At 42.2% G+C, this 27,841-nt stretch overlaps 1 protein-coding gene across 2 annotated transcripts in view; it reads right to left on the bottom strand.

Annotated features, from left to right (window-relative positions):
- Window positions 1-695: 695 nt before the first annotated feature.
- The window catches only part of AGO2 (argonaute RISC catalytic component 2), a 36,421-nt gene continuing 9,275 nt past the window's right edge, over window positions 696-27,841 (bottom strand). The window contains exons 3-18 of one of the 2 annotated variants that reach the window (XM_009996642.1): window positions 25,206-25,387; window positions 23,756-23,892; window positions 22,984-23,118; window positions 22,045-22,132; window positions 20,459-20,597; window positions 19,827-19,946; window positions 19,349-19,471; window positions 17,436-17,569; window positions 12,674-12,858; window positions 10,714-10,873; window positions 8,729-8,819; window positions 6,305-6,499; window positions 5,046-5,180; window positions 3,305-3,406; window positions 1,908-2,107; window positions 696-1,072 (exon numbers count right to left, since the gene is read on the bottom strand). In XM_009996642.1, coding sequence (XP_009994944.1) covers window positions 964-1,072; window positions 1,908-2,107; window positions 3,305-3,406; window positions 5,046-5,180; window positions 6,305-6,499; window positions 8,729-8,819; window positions 10,714-10,873; window positions 12,674-12,858; window positions 17,436-17,569; window positions 19,349-19,471; window positions 19,827-19,946; window positions 20,459-20,597; window positions 22,045-22,132; window positions 22,984-23,118; window positions 23,756-23,892; window positions 25,206-25,387 — 2,235 coding nt within the window. In that variant the 3' untranslated portion in view covers window positions 696-963. Of the gene's footprint in view, window positions 1,073-1,907; window positions 2,108-3,304; window positions 3,407-5,045; window positions 5,181-6,304; window positions 6,500-8,728; window positions 8,820-10,713; window positions 10,874-12,673; window positions 12,859-17,435; window positions 17,570-19,348; window positions 19,472-19,820; window positions 19,947-20,458; window positions 20,598-22,044; window positions 22,133-22,983; window positions 23,119-23,755; window positions 23,893-25,205; window positions 25,388-27,841 lie in introns of both variants that reach the window. The other variant, XM_009996635.1, reaches the window with a different exon arrangement.

The raw sequence follows: 27,841 nt of genomic DNA, 5'->3' as shown, positions 1-27,841 counted from the left end.
AATACTGTGAAACATACATAAAATTTACATTAACTCAAACAACAGTGAAAAAGGATTGTACTGTATTAAATCACCACAGACCCGTATTCTTTAGAGACTTTGGAAAGCAAGTGTCACAGTCCTGTATGACAAATCCTAAAGTTAGCTGTCAGTATGATTTTAAAAAATTCTTTACTTTTTTTTTTTTTTTTCCTTAAATGGCACATTTTCTTTTGCCAATCTAACTGGACCTATTAAAAGCTTAGGTACAAGTTCATTATTTTCTTAAAATTCTTCTGTAGTCTATGAAAAACATTTTCAAACGCAGCACAATAAAAAAAAACATTCAAGAACAAGCTTCAGAAAATACATTTTGCCCTTAGACACACAGAGAATAATCTTTATAAGACAGTTGAAAACCAGAATTTTGTCATTCTTTTGAAAATAAACATTTTTGTAAATGCATCTAGAATCATCAAGGCTTCATAAATAGTCCAAAAAATGTTTTCTTTTGTATTAAAAGCTAATTAACAGCATTTTAGCCCATCAACCTTTAGTATGAATTAGATCTTTCCAAATTATTACAAGCAATTGGATTCATTAACAAACTGAATGAGGATTTTTGTGGGTTGGGTTTTTTTGTTGTTGTTGTTTGTTTTGTTGTTTTTTTTCCCTAAGCCCTGAGATCACAGCTCTTGATTTAATTATAAAATAGGGGTCTATTTTATACCAAGCAGCTTAGAGATTTTTTTGGCAAACCACATTTCCAACAATAGTGGGGTTTGGTACAAGAATGCAAGTTCATAATCAAGTCTGAAATTCTGGACGGAAGGCCTTGATGCAACTGGGAAAGAAAAAATCATGTAAAGATGCATCACTCATTGTTGGCTGCCACTGGAGCTTGGGCAACAGTTGGTCTAAGTGCAGCTGGTCTCCTGTGAATCCAACTCTGTGTTGAACTGAGTTGCTAAACATTAAAACATGTCAAGCAAAGTACATAGTGCGCAAGGTGTCCTGATGAACTTGAACTGCTTTAGCAAGTGCTTGGTGATCTCTGCCATTACTCTGACCAGAAGTGTGGCTTCCTTCAGCACTGGGGGAAAAAAAAAACCAAACAGGTTTGGAGGGGGGAAGAGAAACCCTGTTTAATCTGCCTCTCTTTGCGTTCTGTGCATATCATTCAGTTCTTCTGAACAGAACAGTCAAAAGCTAATCACCCTTAAAACACCAGTGAAGTTCTGAAACAGGAAAAGGCACACAAGGACACTGGAAATTGTTTTGCTTTTTTCCATATTAAAATTTAGTGGTAAGACCAAATAGGCTGCACCTCGAGCACTGGGTGCAGTTTTGGGCACTGCAGGATAGGAGGGACATTGAGGTGCTGGTGCAGAGGAGGGCAACTGGGCTGGATAGGGGTCTGGAGAGCACATCAGATGAGGAGAGGCTGAGAGAGCTGGGGTTGTTCAGCCTGGAGAAGAGGAGGCTGAGGGGAGACCTCATTGCTCTCTATAATCACCTGAGAGGAGGTTGTGGTGAGGTGGGTATTGGGCTCTTCTCCCTGGTGACCAGTGATAGGACAAGAGGAAATGGGGTCAAGTTTCCCCAGGGGAGGTTCAAATTGAATATTAGGAAAAACTTCTTCCCAGAAACAGTGGTGAGGCCTTGGAACAGGCTGCCCAGGGAGGTGATGGAGCTACTGTCCCTGGAGGTGTTCAAAAACAAGTAGATGTAGTGTTTTGGGAGATGGTTTAGTGGTCACAGGGGTGCAGGGCTGACAGTTGGACTTGATGATCTTGAAGGTCTTTTCCAACCTTATCGTTTCTATGAAACTTACCCTCAGACTGCTAACTGGAGATACTGCTGACCCTGGAATTATCAAGCTCACTATCCTTCCAAATCCTGTCATAATTCAAAACCATGCAACTCACCTATCATGTTCTTTATCCACCAGGTGGTACCTGGCTCTGAAGGCAACCAGGTGGGCGTAATACGCTGGTGCGGGGATGGAGACGGAGCGGGTGCAGCGCACGTAGGTGTGGCACAGCTGGTAGGTGAGAATCTGCAGCTCATCTGAGGAGAAACGATTGTCATCCCAGAGGACGTGGTAATGAGAAGGTCGGCTTGTTCCCTGAGGGCAGATCACACAGGACATCAGCATTTCCAAAAACATCTCTTTGAATTTCCACCTCTGCAAGTGAACCGCAACGTAACCGGTCGCTTCCTCAGAAACCATGGGAGCAATTCTACGCATGGCAGGAAATTTTTCCTTTAAAAAAGGCAAACAACCTCCTTCCTTGCTCCCCATATAGCTAATCCCTTTGCTTTTCTGGACAGGATGGCATTTGCTAGAATTTCATCCCTGTTACTGAAATGAAATGATCTTACTGAAATGCACTTCCATCTTGTGAAACTGAGATCTGACAAAAAGCCACCATATAAAGCAACTTTAGGCAAAACATTAACAGTTAACAGCTGAGTTGTGCCCCTGTTCAATACCCTTCTTCTGAGACTATTTTCATTTTCAGTGCTGCTGTTGTTTAATAGCTTCTGTTTCTGACAGGGAAGAAGGAATTACAAGATGTGAAGCTCCAATGGAACAAGCTAAATGCATTAGTGGCTTCCGAGGAACTGGATGCACATTTCAAGAGACGTTAATGCAAATCAGTTCAGCTACTTTGCTGCCATTCAAAGCAGCACAGAGAAAGCAGAGAAGCTGAGGTCACTTGGATTATTCAGCTTGGAGAAGAGGAGGCTGAGGGCTGACCTCACTGCAGTCTGTGGCTTCCTCACCAGGGGAAGAGATGGGGCAGGTCCTGGTCTCTTCCCTCCTGTGACCAATGACAGGACCCAGGGAAATGGCAGGAAGCTGAATCAGGGGAGGTTTAGGTTGGGTATCAGGACAAGGCTTTTCCCCCAGAGGGTGGTTGAGCACTGGAACAAGCTCCCCAGGGAAGTGGCCACAGCACCAAGCCTGTGTGAGTTCAAGAAGCCTTTGGATGATGCTCTCAGGCACATGGTGTGATTCTTGGGGCACCCTACACAGTGACAGGAGTTGGACTCGATAATCTTGATGGGTCTCTTCCAACTCAGCATTTTCTATGATTCTGTGAAGCACAATAAACTAAATGCACAGGGTGGGCTTCACAACTCTTTAGTTTCATTATTTCTTTTGGATTTTAACAGTGACAGAAGAACACTGGGATAGCAGAGATGAAAAGCCAAAAGATACAGATAGAAATTGTACCATTTGTGTCCCACGCAACAGGGGAAATTCCCACAGCCAGTGCTGGCTTTGAAAGTTACCATCCCACACAAAATGCTGTACCTGAATACCAGCATGACTACACAGGTAAAAGTCAAACTCAGATGGATGGGTGATTTTTGTGTCCACTGTGGTGCCAGCTGGAATGTTTCCACTTTTTCCAACCTGTGTGAACAGAAAATACAAATATAGTACGGCATACACAAAGTTGGGGTTCTTCTCTTTTCAGCTATAAAGAAAAAACAAGGGGAAAAGAAAAGGGGGGGAGATGGGGGGAATAAAATGAAGTCAAGAAAAAATGATCAAAATTTAAACTCTGTTCAACTGAAAATCTGGAGTGTCCCCACTATAGAGGACAACCCACAGTTGTAAAGAGAGGCCACCTCTTCCATCTGCTTTACTTCACAGCAGAGCTTAAAAATAGGCTCTACTTGAGAACAATGTACCAACTGTAATCTTAGTATGTTATCAGTATTAAAAGAACCTTCATGTCAGCATCAGAAGTTATTAATTATTGCCTCAAAGTCTAGTGGACTTCAAATGCTCACATAGAAAAGCCACACATAAGGAAAAAGAACATGAAAAACCCTTTATGTAAACAGAGGTTTGTCATTAGGAACTCTCTGTTTGCAGCTGTGACTCCATCCTAGACTAGACCCGTAACATTGGAATAAATTTGTATCTATGTGAAGTACATGTAAAAATACCTCTGCTAAGAAAACAGGCTGAGAGAGTTGAGGCTGTTCAGCTTGGAGAAGAGAAGGCTCCAGGGAGACCTTAGAGCATCTTCCAGTGCCTGAAGGGGCTCCAGGAAAGCTGGGGAGGGGCTTTTTACCAGGGTGTGTAGTGAAAGGACAAGGAGGGGTGGCTTTAAACTGGGATAGAGGAGATTTAGGTGAGACATTAGGAAGAAATTCTTTCTTGTGAGGGTGGTGAGACACTGGCCCAGGTTGCCCAGGGAAGCTGCGGCTGCCCCATCCCTGGCAGTGTTGAAGGGCAGGTTGGATGGGGCTTAGAGCAACCTGGTCTAGTGGGAGATGTCCCTGCCCATGCAGGGGGGTTGGAACAAAATGATCCTAAGGTCCCTTCCAACCCAAACCATTCCATGAAAAAAAAAAAACCTACAAAACTCTAGTAAACCAATTTAAGATGTTCAGTACTACAACTACTGTCTTGACACCTGACATGCTCAAACCAATCTCCACATTTCTAAGACATTACACACCAAGGTACCTCAAAAATCAGTGTTAATGGAAAAGAAAGTATTCTTCAAGTTCATCTCACCTAACAATTTCAGTGTCTACTGTGCAGGTGTCTACATCTCAGCCAGTAACTCAAAAGTAAATAGCAACCAAACTAGTGAGCTCACTAGTGCCAGAATCAAATGAAATGTGCTTTAATGTGTGCTGGGAATACGAAATAGATCCCCATTTACTACAAGAAGGGTGCCTGAAGGAACTGTTCCAGATGTAGACATCTACAGTACAAACCCTACACACTTCTCAGATCACTCTCAACCCTTAAGGACCCTGAGACAGCAAAAAAACTGAAAGGAAACCTGAAAAAAAAAAGTGAATGTAAAAAAAGGACAGACTCATGGAAAGGCCAACTCTGCTGACATTTCAGAAAAGCTTATTGCCAGTTTATTATATGGGACTGAAAATGGAGGTTTTCCTTTCCAGACAGAGATCTCACCCACTGTGTTAGGTAGGTGTTCAAAGAAGTCTCTTACTACCTCCATGAGCAGCAGGCAGTAGGGAACCTGGTGTGTGCAAGGGACCTGCCAGTCCCCATTAGAACATACCCGTTCATTTTTATCTGTACAGAAGAGCCTGGTGTGATGCCTCTTCTGCACAACTATAAATGTAATTCCAGGCTGGTAATCCTTCTCTAGCTTAATGCATGCTTCTCTGATAGCCAGCAACTCATGATGGAGAACCTGAATCACAAAGACAAAGACGTGTGATCAATATTAAATCTGACAGATTACTCTTCCTTATCTAGAGACGACTCTTATCTCTCGTGTTCTTTCTTTCACTGTGACTCAGAGTAATGGGATGTCAAAGCAAGCAGGATCAAACCTTAATTTCTTCACTTAATGAGAACAAATTAGATCACCAGTTTCCTGAGCCAGGCAAGAGCTGGTTCCATATTTGTTCAGCTCCAAGCATGAGGCTTGGATTAACAAACTGTATGTGAAAATCTTTTCAACTGCCAAATACAAATGAACATTTCATTAGGCTGTTGAATATACAAAAGCCTAATTATTTTTCAGACAAGCACAGGGGGTAAAATCCAGAATTGCTCAACTGCATGCTGTTTCCCAGCTCTGTGAACTCTCATGCAGGACCACAAGCATCAATAAAAACTGAGACAGAGGGAAATGCAACCAAACAAAAACAATTAATTAAGATTTGGGTTAATTATAAATTAAAGATTCAATGAAAAACAGCAATAAATGGCAAATAGTATTACAAGTTCACACAAAGATTAGTTTTGTTAACTCAAGTTTATGAAGTGACATTTACTCCATTCCCCGTGGATTCTGGGAAGTTGACTAAGTTCTGTGTCTTTCATTTTACACATAAAAATACTGGAAAGTGTATGTAAGAATCTTTATATAGAAAATATTTCATAACATCTAGTACTTGTAAGCAAACAAAATAAATACAAGAAAGTATCTGTTGAATTTTGGGGGGAATTAATGAAAAGTGAGAGTGTGAAACAGAGCATTTGTTGATCCTGGTTAAAAAAGCAGGAAAATTAGTTAACACTTAGGGTTTTTTTCCTGTCCTAGCTTTATGGGATACAGTACTAATATAGCCTGAGTTGGTCACAGATGTTGAACATAACTTGAGTGCTAAAAGCTAGATGATTAATCATTTTGTAAAGGGAAGTGGAAAAGAAAGCTCATGAAAAATGTGAAAACACTTCCCCTGTTCAGTTAGAATTTGGCGAGGAAGGATTTGTTTGGGGTGAACTTCTTCTCATCACTCCAACTACATCAAACTACATCCCTACCAGAAAACGACACCATCACAATCCCAAAAAGCAGAATCTAACCTGTTGAAACTGCCCCTCAGAAACACCATCTCTGTAGAAGATGATACGAGTTGGCTTAAATCTGGTTGATTTGTAGAACTGAATCAGCAACTCCCTGACCATGGCAGCCAAATCTTGGATGATCTCCTGGCGGTGCTGCTGGACCCGAACGGTAGCACAGTATCGATTAGGATGAGCATCCATGCTTCCCACAACCTGGTGAGAAAAGGCTGAGCATCAAAACCAAATGTAAAAGCACTGGATTCAAAGTATTTCATGAAGACAGTATTTTGAACAGTAGCCTGTAAACTAAGGGTTAACCTAGTAAAGATGTAGTCAAAATCGTGATGTGGGTGGAGAGAGCTGGGAGGTGATGCTACCTGTGGCCACACCCTACTGAAATGGAAGGCTTATTTTAAATCTAAAGGCTGATTTCCTGTTTGCACCTACAGACAGTTAAAAAAAAAACCAAAAAACTAAAATGGAGCAGTGATGCCATTAAGTTAGGACTGCAGCACAGGAATTTGCACTCCTGAAGACCAAGTGCTTCTCTGGGACACGGTGGATTAATCCATAGAACTGAAATGGTGAGGCATGACATGCATGTTGTCTACCTGGACAATGTTTCCCACAGCACTCTGATGAAAAACCTGGCTGCTCATGGCTTGGATGGGCACTCTCTCTGCTGGGTAAAACACTGCCTGGGTGGCCCAGAGAGTGGTGGGGAATGGATTTAAACCCAGCTTGTGGCCAGTCACAAGTGGGGTTGCTCAGGGCTCAGCGCTGGGACCACTTCTTTTTAACATCTTTATTAAAATTGCTGATGAGGAGATAGAATGTACCCTCACTGAGTTTGCAGACAACAAGTTGGGAGAGAGTGTTGATCTGCCTGAGGGTAGGAAGGCTCTACAAAGAGATTTGGACAGACTGGATGGATGGGCCAAGGCCAACTGTATGAAGTTCAACAAGGCCAAGTGCTGGGTCCTGCATGTGGCTCACAACAACCCCATGTAATGCTACAGGCTGGGGGAAGAGTGGCCGGAAAGCTGCCCAGCAAAACAGGACCTGGGGGTTCTGATTGAAATCTGGCTGAACATGAGCCAGCAGTGTGCCCAGCTAGTCAAGAAGGCAAATGGCATCCTGGCCTGTGTTAGAAATAATGTGACCAGCACTGGCAAGACCACACCTCAAATACTGTGTCCAGTTTTGGGCACCTAAGTACAAGAAGGACACTGAGGGGCTGGAGAAGGTCCAGAGAAGGGCAACCAAGCTGGGGAAGGGCCTTGAGAACAAGTCTTATAAGGAGTGGCTGAGGGAGCTGGGGCTGTTTAGTCTGAAGGAAAGGAGGCTGAGGGGAGACCTCATGGCCCTCTACAACTACCTGGAAGGAGGTTGTAAAGAGGCAGGGGCTGGTCTCGTCTCACAAGTAACTGGTGATAGAACAAGAGGAAATGGCCTCAAGCTGCACCAGAGGAGGTTTAGACTGGACATTAGGAAGAACTTTTTCACTGAAAGGGTTATCAGACATTGGAACATTCTGCCCAGGAAGATGACTGAGTCACCATCCTTGGATGTGTTCAAAAGTCATCTAGATGTGGCACTTTGGGGACATGGCTTAGTGTTGGACTTGGCAGAGCAGGGTTAATGGTTGAATTTGATGATCTGGAAGGTCTCTTCCAACCTAAGTGATTCTGTGATTCTATGAAAAATCCACACCAAACAGACACTGCCTACCATGGGAAGGGGTTTCTTTGTTTATGAAACATCAACATTCATAGCTTGTAGAAGTGACATGGGACTTAAAAATAAACAGACAAAAAAAAAAATAATTATCCAAATTCCATATGTGTAAAAATCCCAACTGAGCAGAGCTCCTCCTGGTTTTCCCTGGAAACATGTTTATAACTTTTTAAAACAGGTATTTATTTGTTTATTTAGCACCAAAGCTCTTCATGATTAAATAAGCTAGCACAGCCATTCCAGGTGTCTGACATAAAGCCAGTCAGAGGCTTTTCCCTGTATTGAAGGAGCCCATTTCCAAGAAATTACTGCACATCTTGTGCTGCCAGGAAGCTTGAGTCCCCAAAAACCACAACTAAGCAAGTCAAATCCCTATCAGTAGCTGATAAATTCTTAACATTTTTAACTGCTGAAAAAGCAGATTTAAACATGCACCAGCTTATTACCAGTTGCTGATAAATATCAGCTCATAGAAAAGCTCCTCTGTGTATTAGCAGCTCTGGCATTTTACAAACTAATACACACATTTAAGTAATTAGGATCAGAGCAAGCTCTCCAAGGTTTCATTAGATTCCTGCAGAAAAATAATTTACAATTAGGCAATCAGAAGAAATGGACCACAAAAGAACTGAAAGTCATAAAATGCATTAGAGGGAGCAGCAGGAGAGAGCAGGGGTTATAAAGATCATCACACAGTTTACTCACTGCAGCAATGGAAGGCTTTTTTCCATCTCCAGCTGGTGGATGGGTTACATCTGCACCAAGGAATATCACAGGCTGCTGAAACACTGGGGGTCTGACAAAGAGGAAACAAGTTTGTAAAAGCAGCAAGGCTTACACTTGGTAAAGCACATTGTAACTTCAGTAAATAACACTCTATGTTCTTGCAGGAATTAGTCAACAATTTGCACTCCATCAGAGTTGGTCACTCATACTGTGACAGTGATTAGCAGTCCTGATTAGGGTTCTCATATTAAAATACTTAAGCATATTTTGAAAGCATTGCTAATTGCTACTGTTCATTAAAAAATGAGAGTGTGTTGCTTTGCTGTGTTTTAAATTAACTTGGAGAATTGCAGCCTTTATTAATCAGGCCATAGAAAAGAATAAAAGTTCATTCCTTAGCATCAAAAAGCATCTGAGAAAATGAAAAGACTGTACACATATACAGATTTATATAACAAAAAACCAGCACTGGTAGAGAAGTACAAAAATTGTAGATATCATAGGTATTACTTCAGAAGATTTCTTTTTAAACTACACTTTGAAGATTTAAACCAACCTTGAAGTTAAGATATTAATCCACTGCATCCAGATTAGAACACCCAAACACTACATTGGAAGCTCTATGCTTCAACTCTATTCTTTAATAAAATGCTATTAAACAGGGAATCTTGGGCCAACAGAATATTTTCTTGTGTATCTGGGGGCACAGGGGAACAGCCAGATAGGGAGATTCAGCTGTTTTCAGACCTTTTCTGCAAAGGACTTTGACAGTGTGACATACAATGTAATTATACAAATAAATCCAACTGCTCAATCAACAGAAAAGAATAATTTAAGTGTTTTCTATTAAATACTCCAAACCCTGCACTTTTCCACAATGCCTAGGTGTTGGGTGTACCTGTGCTATTCCTGGTTTCCCCTTTACATAACCCTATTTTCATGAATACACAGTTTATTGGAATTATCAGCAGAATTCAACTTCCTGGACAAATTATTGTTGTCAACACGTGCCACTCAGCAGGGACCTTATGCTTATGAATCCAGCATAAAATTACTTATATGTTGAGTCCTTCTATGTTTTTTCTACAACAGTATCTTCAACTCCTTTTCCAGGTAAACTGGACCTGGCAATCAATTAAGAGTTTTCTGCTCCCAAGTTTTGGTTTTTTTACATGTCTATGTAAGACATTCAACCAAATGAGGAATCCTGACCACAATGAACAGGATTCAAGGAAAAGGCACTGCTATTCAAGATGGTCTGTATTTGTTGCTGAAAACTCAAGGCAAATAAAATAAAAACTTTCAATTCAACTGGAAGTTGTACACTTCAGTGGTCATATGGGCTGGAGCAGCTCTGCTCTGGAGACAGGCTGAGAGGGTTAAAGTTGTTCAGCCTGGAGAAGAGAAGGCTCCAGGGAGACCTTAGAGCACCTTCCAGTGCCTGAAGGGGCTACAGGAAAGCTGGGGAGAGGCTTTTGACAATGGCTTGAAGGGACAGGACAAGGGGTAATGGATTAAAACTCCAAGAAGGGAGATTTAGGTGAGACATCAGAAGAAATGCTTCACCATGAGGGTAGGAAGGCACTGGAATAGGTTGCCCAGGGAGGCTGTGGAAGCCCCATCCCTGGGGGTGTTCAAGGGCAGGTTGGACAAGGCTTGTGCAGCCTGGTGTGGTGGGAGGTGTCCCTGCTCATAGCAGGGGGGTTGGAACCTGATGGTCTTTAAGGTCCCTTCCAACCCTCACCATTCTGTGATATGATCATAAATTTCAACTGGAACAAGTATTCCTCTCCAGTCTTCATAACCTAACTTCTCCAGGACTATTTATTAGAAAACAAAAGATAGTTCACCTGAAGACTCACTTGAACTTCAGTGCTACGACTACAGATAAAAACACCCAAGTTATCTCAGAGTGATGAATGCTCTCTTTACAATACCCTCTCCCTCTCTGAAAGATGACTTACCTTCCCTGTGGCAGCAAAATGTTATTTACGCCTCCTAATTTGACATTTATTTTCAAGCAAAGGTTAGACAGAGTCTGGGGTGTTGTTCTTTGGACATTTTTCATCTGCACACACTGTGTGGCCATGCCCAGCACGGTGTCACCAACACGTTTCACCTCAGCTGCAAAGCAAGAGGGGAAAAATGTGAAATGTGCATGCTGCAAATTAAACAACATAGGAGACAATAATTCAGTCACAATTAACTACTCCTAGAGACTTAGCAAAGTGGTTGTTTAATCTTAAAGAAACAAGAGGAAACTTAACCCATAGACCCATGCCCAGTCTCCAGTAGCCCTCCTCCAAGTTCTGTACTGCTCCACCTGTGCAGATCCTAAACATTAAACCTTATATTATGGCTTATATTAACAAATACATTTTTAAAGTTATTCTAATTTTAAAATTATACAGTGTTTTATCATCAGTGAAGAATCTTTGGCTAAAGAAATAGGTAATGTGAATAGTCTTAGGATGATGAGGACTTGTTTAATCCTTAAACACTGGATTAATAGTGCAAACTTCATAGTTTGCACTAACCTACCTGACTAAAACCAGTCAGTTTAGCCAAGGATGGACCCATAAAATCTCCAAAACAAACTCAATGAGAACTGGACTATTCAAAAGGTTAAACCAAATCCTATTGTTAACAACAAAATTGAGATTTACAGGCTCTAAGAGAGACATTCTCTTACAGGAAAAGAGAAAATTTGGTCTCCAAGACAGGCTCAGAGGAGATACAATCCCCCTTTGGCAAGAGGAGAAGGAAGAGGCTTTTTGAGGAGCAAGGTGAGAGAAGGAGAGAAGGGTGTAGGCAGTGCAAGAGTATGGAAGAGTGCAGGGAGAAATACAGATGACTAGAGGGGGCAGAAAGAACTACAATTAAAGATAATGACACAGAAAGCAGATGAAAGTGGTACCACATCCTCCCTGTGGTTAAGCAGAGGAAAGAGTCCCTGTTTAATGCCAAGCAGAAGAGGGACAGTGTCATTTTGCACTGCATTTATTTGGAGCAAATAAAGAGACAAGCAACCTTCTTTGCAAGGGTGAATTCAAGGGGAAAAAAAGGTACTATTCCACTAAGGTTGTTTTTTTAATCTTTCTTGTTAGCTTCTATGAGATAATCTCAGGAAAATAAAGTTAGGAAGCTTTTTTTCTTCTTTATTAAGTTGGTGAGGGATGGGATAAAATGAATCTGCAGCTGCTTGGCAGATCTGAGCCATTAGAGAAGAGAGTCCATGAAGCTAGGGGAGAAAAATAGTGGATGTTGATTGCAATTAAGCAAGTGAAAACAGGAGGAAAGATAGGAGAAAGAGCACTCTTGCCTGCAGGAAGGACTAGTTAAAACCAAAATGCATGGTTTATCTAAAACACAGTAAAATCAATGTGCTATGTAAAATGCACTCGTTTTCAATCTGCTTCCAAAAAAACAGCTGAAGTTGGTGAGTTTTCACCTTCCATGCACCTGTGTCCTTGCAACTCAAGAGTTAAAAAAATGAAAGAACAGGGAACAAAAATCAATAGGCAGAAATCTCTTTCACTCAGCTTTTTTTTTTGCCAAAGGATGATGACAGGTCCTGAGCTCATGACTTCTCCAATCACTTGGAATTTTTAGCACACAAGTGCATTTTAACCCACTGCCTATCAGTTTCCAAAAAGCTCTGGTTTAGCTTTCTCACTCACAAACTGCATCTCAAATGTAACCAACAGGAAGAATGTGGAAAAGAAAATTGAAAGCACAGACAAAAATAATGAAAAGAATTAAGGTCTTAATATAAAACATCATGCAGCACAAGAAGAATAAAACTGATTTACAGCCCATTCCCTAAATGGAACACACACAGTTCATCTAGAATTAAAACTTCTCTCACTCTAATATTTCACCAAAAAAAATATATTAAATTGTGATTGATTTGCACGTACTGACCATAGACTGGTGTTTTTCCTGGCAAAATGACTACAACAAGCTGCAGCCCAGTGTAAGTGTTCTTGAGATGTCTGAACATGGGCTCCACACTGTCAGCTCCCTGCGCGTATTTACAGAAGCACGGCTGCCCCTGGATTTGGATTCCTGCATCCCTGGAAATCTTTCTCAGTTGTTCTGTAAAGGACCTAAAGGATGTAAATAAATATATTAGAGTCTCAGGAAGAAACATCCACCTTGATTTTTGTTCTTATTTTTAACGGAACAACCCTGTTAAACTTGCAGAGAGTCGTGCTGTCGAAAAACCTGGGAATTCACTCCAAGTGCGTCTTTAATTAACTGTGCCCATGTAGTCCCTGAGGGAATGACAGGGGAAGATGAGGAAATGCACTGCATAAGTAACACCATTACTAAAAAATGGATTTCCAAAGCAAATTCCACCTTCTTGGATCTTTCTACAGGAGAGAGTCCGAGCTGCTTTTTTGCAGAAACAGTGCAGGGATGGTATTTTGGGTGGCCAGCTCCACATGCCTCCATGTAGCACCACAACCACAGAAATCTTCTTTGTCATGGAGAGGGAAACAACCCAGAGAAGTTCCCAGCAAAAATGTCTCAGCAAATGGACCTAACATCAACAAAAATGCACAAGAAAACCTTGCTAGATATCAGAGCAAGAGTCTATCTTGGACCTGAAGACAAACCTTCTCTGAGGGTGGTGCAAATATAAATCACCCTGTCATGGAACTGGTCAGAAACAGGGATAACCTAATTTTGTCAGAGGTTTTTATCAGTGAAAGCTGCTTCAGGTCCCCTGCTAGCAGGGTATGCTGTGTTGCAGCCTGCCTCCTTCTCCTGGCTCTTGGGGACAGGGTAGCATTTGGTTATCTATCCTTCTGAAGGGACACCAAGAACACATTGTGCCTGTTTGTAAGTAAGAAAATTGAGAGATCTTCAGTTTAAGAGTCTAGGGGTCTATAAAGTATACCCAGTCTGGAAAGCACCTTTCAAAGTCATGGCTCCTCCAGGTTTGTTCTATGCATCCATGGGGCAGCAATGTGCCCTTGTGACCAAGAAGACCAGTGCCATCCTGGGGTGCACTAATAAGAATGGGGCCAGCAGGTCAAGGGAGGTTCTCCTGACCCTCTACTCTGCCCTGGTGAGGCCTCACCTGGAGCACTGTGTGCAGCTCTGGGCTCCCCAGTTCAAGGAGGACAAGGAACTACTGGAGAGAGTCCAGCACAGGCCACTAGGATGATGAAGGGACTGGAGCATTGTCCATAGGAGGAAAGGCTGAGAGAGCTGGGACTGTTCAGGCTGGAGAAAAGGAGGCTGAAGTGGGATCTCATCAATGCTTATAAATATCTAAAGGGGGTGTCAGGAGGATGGGGGCAGACCCTTCTCAGTGGTGTCCAGTGACAGGGCAAGGGGCAGTGGTCACAAACTGGTTCACAGGAGATTCAACGTAAATAGAAGAAAATAATTCTTTACTCTTACAGAGCACTGGAACAGGCTGCCGAGGGAGTCTCCATCCCTGGAGACATTCAAAACCCTCCTGGATGTGTTCCTGTGGGATCTGCTCTAGGGGATTCTACTCCAGCAGGGGGTTGCTCTAGATGATCTCCAGAGGTCCCTTCCAATCCCAACCATTCTGTGATCAGTGGTGGAAGAGTAGTCCCTAAGTCCCATCCCCATAACCAAAGGGAAGATGAGCAAGCAGTGAGGTCTCAGTGCAGACCTGTGGAGCAGAGTACTTGGTGCCAAGGGACCAACATCCACACTATGTGTTTCTGGGACTTTTCTTCAGAGTGGCTGTAGTTTGGTGCAGTGGGCTGAATGTCCATTAGTGGCTGAAATACATCCTCCAGCCCAGCTTTATCCAAAAGAAAACCACAATGTACACTGTGACAGCTCCTTGATGCAGAGCATGGCAACTGGTGACTATCAGGAGCATCACTTCCAACATGCACTCCTGAGACAAACTCAAACACTAGTGCACACACCCAGGGATGTCCTCCTTTGGTACCTGGTTTAATGACCAGCCCAGTAAAAGTACTGCTGCCTGGGATCATGGAAACTGGCATCAATACTGACACAGCCCCTTTTATTATTTTGCAGTGGATGTCCCCACAGACATCTAGAAGCTGCTAATCTTCACCAAAAACTGCCAGATAATACAGTCTTACCCACTAAGAGGGTGTGAAGATTCAGTTTCTTCCAAACCCATCATTAACTTTCATGAATCATAACAGTTTGTGAGCTTCAGCCCTGCAGCTTATGGCTGCTTGCAGAAAACAGGGACATGAAGTGTTTTCCCTGGCAAAACAGGCACTGAGCACTGCAAGCAGAGAGAGTCAGTGGCAGAACATGCGAGCCTAAAATGGCACAGGTTTTCAGCCTTCAGAAGTCCATCTTTAAGCATGGTGTCTGAGAGGAAAGGCTCTCTCCCTGTTCCTGAGAGGTAAAGCAGGATCATTTTGAATATTTTTAGGGATTTTGAAGGTGTTTACTCTGACAGACATACAGCAGCCAAGTTACAACTTGCTCAACAAGAGGCAACAAGATGCACCTGGATGCAGCCATGATCCTAATATGAGGGAATGTCCTTTCACAGTAAGGACAAGCTCCACCTAAACCACCAATTTCATTTTGGCTCATTCTGTTGAAGCCTCCTGCCTATCTCTCAAACCAAACTCCTACTCAGCATTTCCACTAGAAGCAACAGTGTGGAGGGGGAAATGCTCTGGCAGCTGAGCTCCTAACATGTACCCAGAGAGAACAAGTCCTCAGCCTTACACCATGGGAGGAAAAGTAAAAGTTAACATTAACACTGTTTGCTCACTCCTTCTTAGGGAAAACTCCCAAGCTGTTTGGCAAATCATCTAAAGGAAGACTGTTATGGCAATAGTGTTGTTATGAACAATTGTTGTCTGGCATTCACCTCCCCAAGAGCAGCTGAGTCACCTGCGAGGACAGCTGCAGGAGCTCCACTTGCCCATGCATGAAGGGAAAGGAACTGCATGCAAAGGAATTGGACAACCCACCCACACAGGCAGACACACTTTCCCTGCTCAAGGAATGGTTGATGTCACTTTTAACAGCAGCCCTTCAACAAGCATGTTCCATCCAAAGATGAGAGGAAGCAAATGGCAAAGTTTCATTCCAGTTCTCTAAGTCAACAAAACAACTAGCGCTGCTCACCTCGCAAACACAGCAACTTGCTCATCATAGTAACTCCAGAGGGTAGAAAGTTTTGTAAAAAAGGTGGATTGCTTTTTAAAATTTTCCTTTTAAATAAGTTCTGCGAAAATAAACCTATTCTGTATAACCACGGAAAGCATCTAAGACCTATATGTTAGCAAATGTCACTCTTGATAAACACTTGGCATCAGAGGGACCTTTAAAGGTCATCTTCAACTAGATCAGGTCACTCAGAGCCCCATCCAACCTGACCTTGAACACTTCCAGGGAGGGGACATCTATCACCTCTCTAGGCAATCAGTTCCACTACCTCACCATTTTCATCATAAGGACTTACTTCCTTGTATCTAGTCTGAATTTACCCTCCTCTAGTTTAAAACCATCACTCCCTGTCCTATCACAACAGCCTCTGCTAAAATGTTTGTCCCCCTGTTTCTTATAGGCCCTTTTAAAGTACTGGAAGGTTGCTCTAAGGTCACCCCAGAGCCTCTTTTCTTGAGGCTGAAGAACCCAAACTCCCTCAGCCTTTCATCACAGGAAAGGCATACCATTCCTCTGATCTCCTCTGGACCTGCTCCAACAGATCCATGCCTCTCCTGTGCTGATGACTCCCAAGCTGGATGCAGTAACTCCAGGTGGGGCCTCACCAGAGCAGAATAGAGGTGCAGAACCACATCCCTCGACCTGCTGGCCACACTGCCTTGGATGCAGCCCAGAATACAGGTGGTCTTCTGAGCTACAAGTGCACTGGTTCATGCCCAGCTTTTCATCCACCAGTATCCCCAAATCCTTCTCTGCAGGGCTGGTCTCAGTCCTTTCATCCCCCAGCCTGTACTCATTCTGGGGTTTGCTCCAACCCTGGTACACAACTTTGCACTTGGCCTTGTTGAACCTCATGAGATTCACACGGGCCCAACTTCTGGATCTTGTCCAGGTCCCTCTGGATGGCATCCTGTCCCTCAGGCATGTTAACTGCACCACTCAACTTGGTGATATCTGAATCTTGATGAGGGTGTCCTCGATCCCACTGTCTACATCACTGATTAAGATATTAAAACAGTACTGGTCACAATACAGATGCCTGAGGGACACCACTTGTCTCTGATCTCCATCTGGACATTGAGCCATTACCCACTACCCTCTGGATCCCATCAGTTCCTCATCCACTGAACAATCCACTCATCAAATCCGTATCTCTCCAGTTAGAGAGAAGGATATTGTGGGTGGGAGACGATGTCAAAGGCCTTGCAGAAGTCCAGGTAGATTATTCACTAGCTATGAGCACCTGGCATTACATCATTTCAGTAATCTTAAATTCAGCCCCAAGGCCTCAGTGGTCAGAAACCTGCCATATAGTATCAATTGCTTTGGGCAAGTCTGATTTGGAGGACTGGATGATGCTGGCACTGAAATCATATTGGAAGACAAAAAGAGAACTTGAAAAGCACTGTTAAATATGTATTACCAGGCATTAAACAATCAACCCAAATGCGTATTTTCTGTAACTGAAATGATATTTCCATCCATAATAGCCAATAAAAATCACTAATTCATGAAACAGACTTACTTCAGATGAACCTCAGTGCACTGGCGCTGGGGAGCGAAGCACGCGATTGCCCAAACCTTTATTTCAATTCCAGTGTGAAACTGTTTATTCCTCATATCCCAGACTCCTTGAACTGGTGTTGCAATTGCTTTATTCTGGATGTAGAAGGAAAAAAAAAAACACAAACCCTAAAACACTAATGAAAAAATTGATTCATGGTAAGAAAAACCAGTTATGCTTCTACTCCCCTCCAACTAACAGGCTACTTATATTCCTGCCTTAACAAGATCATTCTGTCACTGCAGCAAGGCAGCTTGCTAGCCAGGTTAAAAACAAAGCTGATAAAAATCAAGCTCATATTGTTCATTTTTAACATTGATGTTGTTTCCTTTAGTTACATAAAGCAGCAGCAGATAGAAATGATATTTGGAAGGCAGATCCATGCTCAGTATGTAACCTTAACAAGAACGAACATTCACAGCAACTTTACAACTGCTCAGTGTACTTTCCAAGAGTTACCTAATTTAACCATTATCAATATTTTACTCATTTAAGTATAGTCAATATTTTCCACATCACTAAGTAGAGGCAAAGTGGCTTGATGTCACTCACACAACTCCAGAAAAAATGTGAACAAGTCGACAAAAGATGTTCAGTTATCCAACCTGTGCAACACTTTTTCTGCCATTACTGTGATGGATTATCTAGAGGATAAGGGATATAATAAGACAACTAAAGCAATTCTGGTGATGTTAATTACTTATTAGTATCCAGTAGATATTTTAGACAAGCCACCATGATGTCTGCTCATTGATCAGCAACAGCTAAAATGTATGGGAATCTTTCACAACATGCCATTCATTTTGCCCAGCTGTGTCTGCTGAAGGCAGCACCTCCCACACTCTGACTTGCCATCACTCATCTGTCATTAAGCTCTTGTTCTCCCTTTTTCCCTGGTGCCAGAATGGTTCATTAGAGCACTCTCTATGTTCAGGAGGAGGCACAGACACCTGAGTTATCCTTAACCTGCCAGTGAAGGGCGGCTTGGGCATAGTCTTCCCAATTCTGTCTGAAGCACTTTAGGTGGAAGACAAAAGATACCTCTCCCTTTGTGGGATTCAGAAGGTAACAGCCTGATTTGTGCATGGGGACAAAACCATCTTCAGGTGGCAAAGCATGACCTAGAAGCTGTTAATCAGAAGCCTCCACAAATAAGGTTATCCCAGCTATCAAAGCTGCATAAAATCTTGCATGAAAACAAAACAAGTTGTATAAATGACAGAAAACCCTGCTTCTCGAGCCTTTTTTGAAAGACACCATGGTAGGAAGATGATGTCAAAATGGCCACCTGAAAAGCCACTGTAAATAAAAAAACTGTGAGTAAATACTCCAACAGGCAGAGGTGGCTCCACAGAAAAACATGTGGAGAGAGATAAAACCTTAAAATAGTTGTCCCAAACACAGCTGCTCCACCCAGAACACTCAAAACCAACCAGAAGCTCAGGCAGATTTGAGTTAAGGGAGACAAAAATGAACAGTAATAATTGAACTAGTGTCTGGCCCTCTCCATTCACACTGATCTGAACCACTATTTGCAGGATTCCTCTCACAACACACAATAAAACAGCATGTAAGTAAAAATACACACATTTTTCTCTTAAGTTTTACATAAACACTCTTAACGTAAACATTCTTTACAACTCTTTACATAAACATTCTTAACCCAGCTTTACTTTCAGAAATAAAGCAACAATTGCAATGCGAAGTGGCCATTGTGGTTAAGGACTTTCAAAACTTACAGTTTTAAACTTCATAGCTCTGACGACGTTATCCCATCGCATCCGACATCATTAATTTAAAGCAAGCCTATTACAGAAGTTATCACAGCTGGTAATCAAAGCCATCCCAGACTGCACAGTATCTGTTCAACATACCCTGCCCCCATAGAGGATGGAAGGAGGCTGCAGGACTCTCCCAGTCACATCTGTCATTTCATCCTTGACCATTATTCCAAATTCACGGACGTAAGGGTCGGTATTAAAACTCGCGCTCCGCATCTGAAACGGAAAGGAATTAGGTAGTTCTTGCAGTAAAAGAAGTTCTTTTTATGAGATCTAAAACTTCCTGAGTAACCTGTATTTGGGGCACGTATCCCTTCCTATACAGGTGGTAACAAACGTTCAAAGCCTCTGTTAATTCCACTTGGATACACTGATAGCTCCAAATTTGAAACAAAGCACCAGAAAAACCTGCTTGAAAACCTTTTGTGAGAACGTGTTTCTGATTAATAGAGAAAGGCTTATAAAAACAAAATAACCTCTGTGTGCTGTACATGTTATTCAGTATCTGCTAATATTAAGAGCAGAATGAAGTCCATTGCTGCACTTCACTCAGCTTTGACAGAACACTCACCAACTTGCTAATCTCCTCCTGACGATCCGGTGCTGATCTGGCAGTTGCTCGAATCATAGTGGAAGTTTGATTGTCAGTGAGTTTCTTTATACATCTCTGTCCTGCCACTATGTTGCACACCTAAAATAAACCCGCAAAAACCAACATTCACAAACACAATGCAATTGGTTTTTGGCTCTGTTTTCTTTTTTCATTGCTGCACTACTAAAGTTAGCTACTGAAAAACCAGCATCAACGTTTCCAGCACTTAAAGGGTGACCACCAAGAAGATGGAGACTCCCTGTTTACAAGGAGTCACGTGGAAAAAACAAGGGGTGATGGGCACAAGCTGCTCCTGGGGAGATTCCAATTGGACACGAGGTAAATTTTTCTCCATGAGGACAGTCAAACATTGGAATAGTCTCCCAAGGGAAGTGGTGGATTCTCCCACGTGGGACAGTTTGAAGTCTCAGCTTGACAGGGTGCTGAGCCACCTCATATAAACTATAGTAGTACCTAGAAAGGTTGGACCAGATGATCCTTGAGGTCTCTTCCAACCTGGCATTCTATGATTCTGTGAACATTTGAGCCCTTCTTCCCCTTTCCTCCTTCCCCCATTCCCAGAAAACAGTATTATCTAAAAATGTACTTGCCTCAAGAGGAAGGTAAGTGTGTTTCTGCTCCTGTCCAACTTGTAAACATGGAAGGTGAGGATAACGTAAAACTAATTTGTGCCTGTCCTTAAAGTACTGAGCTACAGTGCATTCAACTGTTTGTCCATTTTGTGGGAATCTATTGGAAAGCAAATATGAACATAAGACATTACTTGATGCAGAATACTTCCCCACACTTGGTCAATACACTGCTTGGCACATTAAGCTGACTGAAGATTAAACCTATCTTGCTGAAGTGATGCAACTGTACTTCTGTAATTAAGATTCCATCTCTGTCACTACCATGTGTCTTCTAATAATACCACAGAAGGCTATTTCTCTAACATTTTTGATACCTGAAGCTATAAATTAAGTTTTGTAAGAGCAGGTGCAGTAGAGACAAAGACTAAGGTTCTGGGGAGACCTTAGAGCAACTTCCAGTGCCTGAAGGGCTCCAGGAAAGCTGGGGAGGGACTTTTCACCAGAGACGGCAGTGACAGGACAAGGGGGAATGGTTTTAAACTGAAAGAGGGGAGATTTAAGTTAGACATCAGGAAGAAATTCTTCACCATGAGGGTAGGAAGGCACTGGAACAGGTTGCCCAGGGAGGCTGTGGAAGCCCCATCCCTGGAGGTGTTCAAGGGCAGGTTGGATGAGGCTTGTGCAGCCTGGTCTGGTGGGAGGTGTCCCTGCTCATAGCAGGGAGGTTGGAACCTGATAGTCTTTAAGGTCTCTTCCAACCATTCTATGGCTCTAATGTTTTACATGTGTTTGGGATATTTGCAGTACTAAAATTTGTGATATGTAGCAAATGTGCAGAAAACAGTGAGCCTACTCTGAGTCACAAAACCAATTATTGCTTCAGAAACTAACTTCTCTCCTTCTGTACAAATATATTTCCATTTATGCAAACCTATTTGCATATACTTACACAAATATTGTCTTTTCATTCACACATCACAAAAAGAATGTAAAACAAATCCCAAACCATTAAATATCAGAGTTGGATATTGATCAGTTATATTTGTGTAAAAAGCTGGTATCAGTTTTGTTCTTTATACTACTTTCTTAAAAATGGGCATAAATGCCTCCATATTGAAGTGATCTGGTTAGTGATTAAAAATAAACAATTTTTCCAGAGGAAAAACAGATTGACAACAACCAAGATCAGAAAGCTGATCCCAGTTGGAACTGCTTTTTTCCACAATAGCTCTGGAAAATGTGACACTACCAAGGGGGTGCCCTGTTCTTTGCATGGTGAAGAAATCCATAAACGAGAAAAAAACCCACAACCAACCAATCAACAGACAAACAAAAAAACCCACAAAAAACACACACACAAAAACCACACCCCATCCCCCCCCCAGGATTTAAAATAAAGCAATTGATTCAAATGCCGTGACGTTCCCTATAGAATAAAAATAGAACAAAAAGGACAGTAAAATTGGGAAAACACTTTCAGATGTATTTTAACTACATTGACCAAAGAAAGCATCACTATTCAAGACAACTTTTCCAAGGTCACTAAGGCAGGTAAGTACTTTTCCAGCCTGAGATTAAACATGAGATTAAGCAAAATACTTTACGTTTGGTGACTTGCTGGTCGTCTGGTGACATTACACACTCTGTACTTTCTTTTCATTTGTCCACAGTGTGTTATCTCCACCTTTAGACCTAAAAAGTAGAAAACACATTATCACTGTTTCTTCAAAACCAAGGTGTCAGCCCCCTCAATTGCTCCCCAAGACCACCTGACCTGTGCAATAAAGCTGTCCACAATTTAGCATGTTCTCAGAGGACTAAAGAGTATCCCAGACAGAATTCCAAAAAGCAATATATAGTCTTAAAATTCAAAAAAACAAAGTAAACCAAAAAATATTAGAGACACAGTCCCACGAGCTTACAGACCAAGCTGAAGGCATTCTGTGAATTCCAATTCTGCACGTCTAAGGAAGCCCAGGATGGTGGAAGGACAAAAAGGACAAAAGGACATGCAACCTCCTTGAAACAAAAAGCCTGTTTATACTTTACGTCTAAACATACGGTGCCTGCGAGATCTCCAACTCTTGCAACCAACCCTGAAGTCATGAATCAGGGGGTGGAGGGGGTGGGGAAATATCCATACAGCCCCTAGGAGCTCATGAGAATGAAGCCATGGGGTTTTATTCTTTGGGAAGAAAAACATCTTCTTCAAAGAAGCCCTCTGGCACAAAAGATAAGCCCACCTGAAAGCCAGCAACTTCTGGAAGAGTAAATTATCCACCCCAAACTAGGACAACACAGATACCCATAAAGAAAAAAGGACAAGCAGACTGACACATAAAATTGATCAGCAGGCTTCTGAAAGTCTTGACATATATTTAATTAATAAAATTATTCTCATTTCTTCATTTTGCTCTCAGGAAGTGTATATGCACTGCTCATTGTGACAATCTAAAGCAACTGCTACAGAAAACATTTTTGTTGTGTAGTGGTAACACATCATCAGGCAGAATAAAGCAGTTTAAATGTAATTTAATGATTACCTTTAATTTCTTTGGTAAACTTTACCCTTTGGGAATCTGTCAGAGGTTTTTGTTGTTCTTCAATACTTTTGAAGTCCAAAACTTCACATACAAACTCAATAACTGGCTGTGCTTTGTAAAACGCGGTTGCAGACACTGTGAATAAAACATTAATGATGTCTTACAACAACAGTATCACAGAATCATCAAAGGTTGGAAAAGAACTTCAAGATCATCAAGTCCAACCATCCACCCAACACCCCTGTGACCACTAAACCATCTCCTGAAACACCACGTCCACCCATTTTTTAACACCTCCAGGGATGGTGCTCCCTGGGCAGCCTGTTCCAAGGCCTCACCACTCTTTCTGGGAAGACATTTTTCCTAAAATCCAGCCTGAACCTCCCCTGGTACAGCTTGACCCCATTTCCTCTTGTCCTCCCACTGGTCATCAGGGAGACAAGCCCAACACCCACCTCACCACAACCTCCTCTCAAGTAGTTGTAGAGAGCAATGAGGTCCCCCCTCAGCCTCCTCTTCTCCAGGCTGAACAGCCTCAGCCTCCTTATCAGACCTGATCTCCAGACCCCTAACCAGCCCAGTTGCCCTTCTCTGCACCAGCACCTCAATGTCCCTCCTATCCTGCAGTGCCCAAAACTGCACCCAGTGCTCAAGGTGCAGCCTCACCAAGGACACAATACAGAGAAAATGTTTAAGAAATCCTAGAATCATAACTATTTTTTTTGCCTTTTCACTGAAAGAAGGAACAAGAAATCATTTTTATAGGACCTACCATCAATATTTAACATCATTTTCCATAATGAAGGTCTGACTGATTGATGGAAGCCAAACCAAACTTCTCTGCCACCACCCAATGGATTTGAGCACCCTTCTGAGGCTGTAAAAAAAGATCTCCCCACAGGAGTATATCTGCAGTAAAGAAAATAAATTCAGTTCACAAAATTACAAGCAACAAAATTAGTATTTGCAATAAAGCCATAACTAATGCAAATGCCTATTCACAAAAGCACAGAAATGTCAGTGTTTCAAACCACCAGTAATCGGAAGGTTCTGTGAGGACTCAGGTTATACCTCTCAAAATCCAGCTGGTTACAGTAAGAAACTGCTACTACTCATGTTTGTTTCTATTTATTTTCAGTATCAAACAAAAAGCACTAATATTTTTTGTACTATATAAAAAATACAGCTGTTCTTCAGTAAGAAGATCATCAAACATCTCTGCTTTTAAAACAACAATGTAATATTCCCTCCCCACACTTTGCACAGTTTCCTCTGGAATCCATGAAAAATCTGAGTGGGTGAACAACAGATCTAACAAGTATTTTTGATACGTCTCTCATCCTGGTCAATTGGCACTGCACGTTTAATATCAAACTAATAAAACCAGTGTTAATATGTTTCTCTGAACAAAGATATGTGACTAACGAGTCTGGGCTGCCTTCTGTGTTGCAAAACCTGACTGAAGTGTTTGGTGTTTTTTTCCTTAATGTGAGGATAAAGCCGACGTAATATAAAGATATTTAAGGCTACTTACATAAATTTAACTCATATTCCCTTTTTAGCCCTTCAAAATTGGATGTTCAGCCTCCCTAAGCTTAGTTCTTTACTTTCCAATTGGACATACTTGAACAGTGGTCCTAAGTGACTTGCTTCAAGGCAGCCAAATTAAATCCAGTATCTCCTGGATTTGACCGCAAATGCTGTAGATCCCACTTGGTTGGGGAAAAAAACCCCAACATTTTCAAGTCTTTTCTGTAAAAATAGCTATACTGGGTAACATTTATGTCCTCCTAGCACAGTATCCTTTATACAAAATTGGCAATAAGCTTCTGCCCGAGGACGGACACACAGGACCAGGGGAACAAGGTTTAAAAACCACTCTTAGGTGTCTACCAACCTCCAACTACTTTTCATGCAGGGAGGGCTTCCTTCTCTGAGGCCTACAGAGAAACAGGGTACAAGCAACATGGCAAAGCACCCCTGACCTGAGAGCACACAAACATGGAGCAAGTCTGAACACCAGTGGGAAAGGGACTTGTGTCCAGGCTGGAGGCTACTAATTCCATCAGATGAACAGAAGGGCACCATATTGCTTCTTGCCTGAGCATGCCATCTGCTAGACAGCCATTATTTGGTTGAGCTATGAAAGCACATCCTACCCAAAAAGCCACTGAAGCAATTCAAATAACAATGCAACCTCCTAAACAAGGTCTTCCCCTCACCTCATGGAAGGCAAGTGTCTCATCACTACATCCAGTGCCTGGATGGTTTCAAACGGGACACTTGGCAGCCGACCAGAAAGAGCATCATGTAAAGCCTGCAAACTCACACAGGACATCCACTTTATAGCCACCTTAAATATTCTGTCCTTTCCTTCTCCTGGCAGCGTGACCTCCAGCTCCACCTGCAACAATGCCAAACAACAAACCAAGATGATTCTTTCCATTTAAAGGGGGAAATGGAAGGGGCTCTTGGAGGGGACGATGGATTCCTCTGAACAGCGCTACAAAGCATGGGAGGAGACAAAAAGCAGTAATGAAGAAAAAACATACATTAGGCACAGCCTCTTTTTACAGCTAGATCTTTCCAAAGGTGCACTTCAAAGAGCTGGCGTGCTTCCCAGCTGGCATCTATCTCCCTCTTTGAGGCAACACGGCAATTTGGAAGTGTTTGTGTATCAACAGGGAGGTCTCCATGAAGATCCCACAACCTGATTCCAGGTACCTAAACCAACACATCACCACTCATGTCAGCTCCTGCATGCCTAAAATAAAACATGGTCTGTCACTACCTGCCAAGATTCAGGAATTTCAAGCACTCACTCTCTAGAGCACCAAAGGGCTTTGTATACTGCAACTGTAGATATATTTCAAATAAGAGAAAATAAAATCCACAAGAAGCTTTCAAAGCGGAAAACAAACAAACAAACAACAAAAACACAACAACAAACACCACCCTCCCAATTCAGCAATCCCCCACAAAACCCATCAGCCCAATGCACTCTTATTTTCAAATGCCAAAGAATAAACAACGAATCCCAGGTACCAGTGATGCTATCACGTAGGAAACAGGGGCACTCCTTCAACATGTTATGTCCTACTCTGCATTTTTTGCCTAAAAAAACACTGGCAAACTACATTATGAGCTCCTGGAGAGGGTCCAGAGGAGGCCATGAAGATGATCAAAGGGCTGGAACCAGCTCTGCTCTGGAGACAGGCTGAGAGAGTTGGGGCTGTTCAGCCTGGAGAAGAGAAGGCTCCAGGGAGACCTTAGAGCACCTTCCAGTGCCTGAAGGGGCTCCAGGAAAGCTGGGGAGGGGCTTTTAACAAGGGCTTGTAGTGACAGGACAATGGGAAATGGATTAAAACTGGAAGAGATTTAGGTTAGAGATTAGGAAGAAATTATTTCATGTGAGGGTGTTGAGACACTGGCCCAGGTTGCCCAGGGAAGCTGTGGCTGCCCCATCCCTGGCAGTGCTGAAGGGCAGGTTGGATGGGGCTTGGAGCAACCTGGTCTAGTGGGAGGTGTCCCTGCCCATGCAGGGGGGTTGGATATAGATGATCTTTAAGGTCTCTTCCAACCCAAACCATTCTAGGATTCTACGACTATGGTAAATTACTTCTGTTGACTACTTATCATTACTTACAATGCTGATTTCTCCTCTATTAAAACAAAGGAAGTCTGAGCACAGAGGTTCTTAAACTAAAATTAAGGCTTGTCTGAAACGATTAGCTGTTCTGGGAGCAACTACAAGAAATAACAAGATCAGAGTTTCCTTTCTGCTGGATATAAACAAAAACATTGCATTTTCCTGTCCTAAGGAGTTAACAATTAAAATATAAAAGGCATCCACTTAACAGACAAACTGTAATTAGTGGGCTAGCAAAAGAATACACGGGTAAGGGCAAGTTAATGTATGCAATCATCTGCTCTTCTGTGACAAGTTAGCTCCTTCAGTCCAAAATAGGAAGGAGAGATAAACCCATAAATTATACATCCTCCTGTACCCCCCAAAAAACCCAAGTTGACGATTTTTTAGTAGGCAGCCAGAAGTGACATTAGAGCCACATTTCTCCTCTAGCACAAACATTGTTCATCAGAAGAGTTAAGAAGAGAGGAAGGAGCCATTTGGCCATGGGAGAACAGTGGGAACTGGAGTCTCTAGCTGTGGGGTTGTTAGTCTGAATCTGGCCAGGAGGTTAGTTCTGCTGCAAAGCTGTGCAAATAAACGTCCAGCTTTTCAGCTGACACAGGTTGGAGCTGCCCATGAAGCCTTTTTTTCCACAATGCCATTAGAAGGTCCTCATCTTACACCTCATTTACTATGGATGGAAGATGTCTCTCACACCTGAACTGTATTTTCCTTTCAACTTCTCCTCCAAATGAAATTTTGTAATTTCTGTTTTTCCCAATATTGTTAATATACAACTCAGCTGATAATTAACAACTTCGGTACCCTTAATCTAAAATAATATTTCCCTTTCTTTCCCCCCCCTCCCATTGATTTCAATTTTCTAAGCTCCTTCACCTGTGTTGCAGTATCTGTGTCCCTGGTAGAAATAAAAGGCCCAGAGTTGAAGAATTTTTAATCCAATTGTTCGACTGCAAATACATACGAAATTCATTATGGCTGTGACAGTGAATTCACATCAGTGAATCTGACCCCAACAGCTTCTGATGCTGGGTCTGACCCCACTTCCAAACAGCTGAATTAGAGTCACTGTTCAAATAAGTAAAGTTTAAATCCAACATTCTAGGTTTTCCTCCTTTAATATCCCACCTGAATTAGATTCTACTGAAGAATCATATAAGTATTCAGGTTGGAAAAGACTCTTGGGATCACCAAGTCCAACCATCA

The sequence above is a fragment of the Chaetura pelagica genome, unplaced genomic scaffold (genome assembly GCF_000747805.2).
Source record: "Chaetura pelagica isolate M959 unplaced genomic scaffold, ChaPel_1.0 scaffold260, whole genome shotgun sequence".
Lineage (NCBI taxonomy): Eukaryota > Metazoa > Chordata > Aves > Apodiformes > Apodidae > Chaetura > Chaetura pelagica.
The sequence above is the reverse complement of the archived record's forward strand: the minus strand, read 5'-3'. Positions and strand labels throughout refer to the sequence as shown.